General features: G+C 42.0%; 1 protein-coding gene across 1 annotated transcript; it reads right to left on the reverse strand.

Annotated features, from left to right (window-relative positions):
* Positions 1-348: 348 nt before the first annotated feature.
* On the reverse strand, positions 349-1,501 carry LOC119418917 (trace amine-associated receptor 13c-like). The gene is made up of 2 exons (XM_037686209.1): positions 1,332-1,501; positions 349-1,168 (listed from the first exon to the last, which is right to left on the reverse strand). The coding sequence occupies exons 1-2, from the start codon at positions 1,499-1,501 to the stop codon at positions 349-351; spliced, it is 990 nt and encodes a 329-aa protein (XP_037542137.1).
* Between the last annotated feature and the right edge of the window lie 5,270 nt (positions 1,502-6,771).

Here is a 6,771-nt window from a genome sequence, read left to right on the forward strand (position 1 = left end):
ACTTGCTGCACAATCACATCACTAAAAATACTCTTTTCATTAATCTGTACCCTTAATGGGTGCAGAATGACTCATTTTTAGTATTTTAAATGTAATTAACCTGTGTAATTTCACTTAAAATGTAATTTATTACAAATATTTTAATAATTATACAGCAAATGAGGGAAGAACTCAGTCATTGTTATACAAGTCAAAGGTGGATTTATCTTTTATTTTTATTGAATCATATTATTGTGTGGCTTTAAAATGATGACAAACTGATGTTGTGTTTTTCAACAGATCAATATACAGTAGGTAATATCCAATCATGTGTCTGTAAGCATATAGCACACGCTTCATTACAGCAGCTCAGTACAGTATTTTAATGTCACGGGAGCCAGGACGCAGAATCTGAAGTGTCAGGATGAGCATTATGGATTTTCTGAACCAGGGGTAGAAAAAGGCGTAGATGACCGGGTTCAAACAGGAGTTAAAATGTGCCAACCAGATGTCAAAGGGTGCAGATGAAGCATTTACTGAAGTGTCTTCGCCCTCCAACGCTGGGAAATAATACGGACAGAAACAAAATAAAAACACAACTACAACAACACCAAGAGTCCTGGCTGCTTTCATCTCATTTCTCCTTAAAGAGACGGGACCCAGTTTGGATTCAGCAGCTGCTGTCTGAGACCGCAGCGTCCGAGCCTGAGACAAAGCCGCTACAAATACTCTGAAATACAGAACGATGATGACAGTGATGGGTACGATGAAGGTGAAGATCATGTCGATTACCCCTGCAACATTACTTATGATGACCACACACTCTCCAGAGCAGGTGTTGGACTTGCCTGGGTTCTCCAGGTGGTCGTTTAAAAGAAGAAGCCTGTAAAGCACAGAACAAACCCAACACAAGCACACACAAACCTGCGCTCTGCCCTTATTAACCTTGGTGGCGTAACCAAGAGGGTCACAAATGGCTAGGTAGCGATCCAGTGAAATGAACACCATGTTTGCGACAGAGGCGGAGGTGATGACGTAGTCAGCGAAGTAATACAGAGTGCACAGAATGTCACCAAGAAACCAGCAGACTTCTATGTAGATGATCTCAACTGGCATCAGCAGGAGGCCCACCAAGAGGTCAGAGACGGCCAGAGAGAGGAGAAAGAGGTTGGTGGGAGTGTGGAGTTGCCTGGAGATGGAGAAAATCATCACACAGTGATAAAGTAGTGCTTAAATAGACGGAAAGCTGCAGAGAGGGAAATGGGAAAAGGATGACACTGGTATAGAAAACTCAAACATCAAACCATTTTCTTAATTTACACCAGAAAAATATTTTAGTTCACAATATGTGCCTGAAGTGGGAGATGGCGATGATGACCAGTAGGTTAAGAGCGATGGTGACGAAAGAAATGGAGGAAAGTAGAACGTATATCAGCATAACTGCAGCGTGAGGCTGTGCTGGCTTCCTGCAGGAGGAGTTCAGATGTGGAAGGCAGAGCTCTGATTCTTCCAGAGCCGTCATCGTCAGAGAGAAGAGCCTGCTGAAACTCGTCAGGCCCACGCCAGTTTTATCTCTTGTGCTGGTGACCCCTCCTCCCTCATACTTACAGTGTGCGTCATCAGTGATGTCATCAAATGTGGATTAATTTTTCAAACACCGCGTCGTATTGTTCCACTTTCATGTGACAGTTTTTCTTTGGTTTCAGACTACGTCCACAGGTGTACACTTCAGGCAGTCACAGACTCAGTCTCGTTGTCATGGTAACAAGGCGCCTAAAACATCCTTTTTTCATTCAACCTTTATTTCTACAGGTTAGTCTCATTGAGCCTCGGGGACTCATTTACAAGAGAGACCTGATTTAACGAAGAATGATGACAACAGTGGACAATAATAGACAATCATAAAGGATGCGTACAAATTTATTTATTTAACAAGGGAAAATAAATTGTTAATTAAAAGGAAAAGTAGTTAAAAAAACAGCTAGATTATAAGGCGGTGCAGAAAAATAAAACAGGAACATGTCTGCAGGAACTGAACAGAAGTTTGAAGCCACTTGGAGAGGTCAAGGTTGAGAGCTTCAGATCTTTTTGTAAGATATTCCAGGAAACAGGAGCGGAGTAAAAACAGTTGGCTGCCTTCACAACGATTCAACATTCAAAAACATTGACACCACATTTTAGAGTCAACTAGAAAGTTCCTGGGGAAACTTTGATGGGACTGCGACATGGCACCCATTTAAAAAGTTTGGTTTGGCAGTATTGTGTGTTGGGGTTTGCTCTCAGATCAGAGAGTCAGAGTCAGAGACTCTTTATTGTCATTCGCACCTCATGTGGTACATGTGGTGGAGCGAAGGTATGTACACAGGGTCCCAGTTACATCCAACAATAAAATGTATAAGAAAAACAGTAATAACATCTAAGATATGAACTAAGAAAAACATCAACTAAATATACACTAAGCACTCATAACATAAAACATTGAACATCAGCACAAACATGAACATGAGTCTGTGAGCAGATGTGCACGCATGAACACATCAACATTGAAACAGATCAGCAGCAACATGAAACAGATCAGCAGCAACATGAAAAAGATCAGCAGCAACATGAAACAGATCAGCAGCAACATGAAAAAGATCAGCAGCAACATGAAAAAGATCAGCAGCAACATGATGCAGTTTTTCACAGTGATTCTCCTGGTTAGAGATTCATGAGTCTAACAGCCTCAGGGTAGAAGCTGTTCCTCAGTCTAGTGGTTCTACACTTAATGCTCCTCAACCTCCTTCCTGATGGGAGTGGGGCAAAAAGTGTGTGTGCTGGGTGAGTGAGGTCCGGTATACCAGTAAACCAAATTTCAGCTTAATATCTTTTAAAATAACTGTTAAAATATTTTTCCCTTTTAACTAAGATGGCCATTTTGGGTAAGTCGGGCTTGTTCCCGCTGACAGTTGGACTCCGCCAAGGTTGCCCTTTGTCACCGATTCTGTTCATAACTTTTATGGACAGAATTTCTAGGCGCAGCCAAGGTGTTGAGGGGATCTGTTTTGGTGGCCTTAGGATTGCGTCTCTGCTTTTTGCAGATGATGTGGTCCTGTTGGCTTCATCAGATCGTGATCTACAGCTTTCGCTGGAGCGGTTCGCAGCCGAATGTGACGCGGCCGGGATGAAGATCAGTTCCTCCAAATCCGAGGCCATGGTCTTGAGCCGGAAAAGAGTAAAGTGCCCTCTCCGGGTCAGGGAGGAGGTCCTACCCCAAGTGGAGGAGTTCAAGTATCTTGGGGTCTTGTTCACGAATGAGGGATAAATGGAGCGTGAGATCGATAGGCAGATAGGTGCAGCGTCTGCAGTGAAGCGGGCGCTGTACCGGTCTGTCGTGGTGAAGAGAGAGCTGAGTCAAAAGGTGAAGCTCTCAATTTACCGGTCGATCTACGTTCCTACCCTCATCTATGGTCACGAGCTTTGGGTTGTGACCGAAAGATTGAGATCTGGGATACAAGCGGCCGAAATGAGTTTTCTCCGCAGGGTGTCTGGGCTCTCCCTTAGAGACAGGGTGAGAAGCTCGATCATCCGGGAGGGACTCGGAGTAGAGCCGCTGCTTCTCCACGTCGAGAGGAGCCAGTTGAGGTGGCTCGGGCATCTGGTTAGGATGCCTCCTGGACGCCTCCCTGGTGAGATGTTCTGGACACGTCCCACCAGGAGGAGACCCAGAGGAAGACCCAGGACACGCTGGAGGGACTATGTTTCTCTGGCTGGCCTGGGAACGCCTCGGGATTCCCCCGGAAGAGCTGGCCCAAGTGGCTGGGGAGAGGGAAGTCTGGGCCTCACTACTTAGGCTGCTACCCCCGTGACCCGACCCCGGATAAGCGGAAGAAAATGGATGGATGGATGGCCATTTTGGATTTTTAATTTGCGTTAGGACTATATAACAACGTTGCTCTCAGCAATGACCATATCAAATTTCAACTCAAAATCTCAAAGAATGACCGAGTTATAATAAACTGAGTGTTTTCTGAGGTAGCTATGGCAGCCATCTTGATCCAAAATGGCTCCAAAAGTTCATCAGTATTTTGTTCGGCACTCTCTGCCCTCTAGGTCATGTGACCTCACTGGCAGTAAGAGACAGTTAAGAATTATGTTCTTCATCCACCGAAGTTAGACATGGAGTTCCTCAGGGTTCAGTGCTTGAACCAATAGTCTTTACTTTATATATGAGCTGCCATTGTGTATCTGTTCCTACCAAACCCAGCCGGTCGAAGCAGATGGTCCTCTTGTCCTGATCCTGGTTCTGCTAAAGGTTTCTTCCTCATGAGGGAGTTTTTCTTTCCACTGTCGCCTTCATGCTTGTTCAAGATGAGAGTTCTGTGATGGAGTTAAACTCAAAGCTGCTCCTCAGATAAATAATGTTCAATTATTATTTTATACATGAATGTTTCTGTTAAATTGTTATTTTATAGATGAATGTTTCTGTTAAATTGTTATTTTATAGATGAATGTTTCTGTTCAGTGCCTGAGATGACTCATGTTGTGACTTGGAGCTTTAGAAATAAAGTGAAATTAGATTAAATGAGAAAAATGGCTTCTTTGTTTGGTATTGCAGCAGCTTGGTTTCCCTCACAGCTAACTCCTCTGTTTACACTGGTGTCATCATCTGACACTAATGGCAGCAGGTGTGAAAACTGCCCTAGCTAGAGACCTAATGTTCATCAACAGCAGCTAATGAGCTTCACACCTTCGAGTTGTGACGAGCCCACCCAGGAGCTCACTGACACACCATGTGCATGTTTGTTAAATGAGACAAAAGTTGTGTCAACTGCACATTAACCGTTCATCACATGGCCCCCATGGTCACAGTTACTCCCATGTGTGGGTTTGACTGACAGGCTTCAACATCCAAATCACTGACGTCATCTTTTGATCTGCTCTACGCAATCATACTTTTCAGTAAATTAGCTGTTATTAGTTTGTATTCTATTTAATCTAAAACAAATTGTTTTACATGCTACTATCAATGTGATAAAAGATTAAAATATAGTGCACACAGTCTAAATTACTGCTTTTAGAGTTCAACAGATTACTGAAAAATTCAAACTAAATGTTATGAAGTTCAAAGTCAAGAAACTGCTGTGTGAACGTAGCCCTGGTGAGAACAGTGGCACAAAATCAGTCTTTCAGTTTTAAAGATGAATCTTCAGTATGACTCTTGGCTACAAGGCTTCAAACAGACTGCACTGCATTCTGTGATTGGGCTTTAGACACTTGTATTGTTGGGAAACAATTAAAATCATAGCTTAGGAGTAGTTTGAGTAATGTGCCTAAGTCTGAAGTTTGAACGGCCTGCACTGTGGTATCCTGTTCGTAGACGCCAGATTGTGATGGAACTTTTCCATAAACAACAGGACAACAATTGTCTGGAATATTTATTAAAGCTGTACAGCTGAGAGTCGCACCGCTAACAGTCACCAGAGTGAGTCTGACCCTTCAAAAGGCAGCCTGTAGTTTTACAGAAACGTAACAAAAGATAACAGAGTCCACGCTCAATAATCCAGGTATACGATCCAACAATTTTCAGTCACGTCATCTGGGCAGTTTCTTTTTTTTTTTCTGAAACGTTTCACCTTCCATCCAGAAGGCTTCATCAGTCTAAGTTTGTTTTCCATTTTGGGGTAAGCTGTTGGAGGAGAATCAGTTTTGTGTGTTTCCTTGACTGATGAAGCCTTCTGGATGGAAGGTGAAACATTTCAGCACAAAAAAAAGAAACTGTCCAGATGACCTGACTGAAAAATGTTGGATTATAACAAAAGGTGTTTTGACCGAGAAGAGGTGAGGGTGAAAATAGTCAACCACGTTCCAAGTTAAAACAAGTAACCGGTACACAGCCTTCTGGATGTGGGCGAAAACACTTGACCGCGCTGTAGCTTAAAACAAGTCACATGATGTGACGCTGCTCGCAGGCACTGAACATGCTTTTAATAACATCAGTAAAACATTAATGTGAATATGAGTAAATAAACATTATCAAATGAGCAAAGTGATGTGTCTTTATTTTATTTTTCTCTTCACATTTTTATAGTCAGATACTTTCCCAAATTTTTGAAGCAAAGTAAGTAATTGAGGAATGCTGGTAATAAGGTCTGAAATACTGACCCTTTCCAAAAAATTAAAATATCATGGAAAAGTTGTTTAACTTCCATAATTCCGTTCAAAAAGTTAATCTTTAATAGATGATCGATTCAGGGCCCACAGTTTAAACAATTTCAAGTGTTTATTTGTTTATTTTTACATAATTTGAGCTTCTAGCTCATGAAACCCACGAAAACAGGATTTCAAAAAATTAGAATCAGCCCAAATGTTGCAGGACATGAATGTTTTACCATACCATACCATTTTATTTATAGATCACTTAAAACAGCTACAAGGCCAACCAAAGTGCTGTACAGACAGAACAACAGGTAACACACAAAGCAAAATACAAAATGAGGTAAATCAGAATATAGACATAAAAACGATGCAGATAATGACGACAAACCAGTGTGGAGCATACAGGATCAAACACAGATCATCTGGTGTTGAAAGCTACTGAATAGTATCCTGATGCATGCTCAATAATCCAGGTAGAAAAATCCAAAAAAGTTCAATCTGGTCCTCTGGACATTCAAAAAAACAAAAAACAAAACAAGCAAAAAAATCTAGAAACGTTTCGTCTCTCATCCAAGAGACTTCCTCAGTCTGAGGTGCTGTATTCAGCTCAGTCTCTTAAATAGCACCTTCTCAGAGTGGATCAACCAGTTTGCT

This window comes from Nematolebias whitei, chromosome 13 (genome assembly GCF_014905685.2).
Source record: "Nematolebias whitei isolate Nwh7 chromosome 13, NemWhi1, whole genome shotgun sequence".
Taxonomy (NCBI): Eukaryota; Metazoa; Chordata; class Actinopteri; order Cyprinodontiformes; family Rivulidae; genus Nematolebias; species Nematolebias whitei.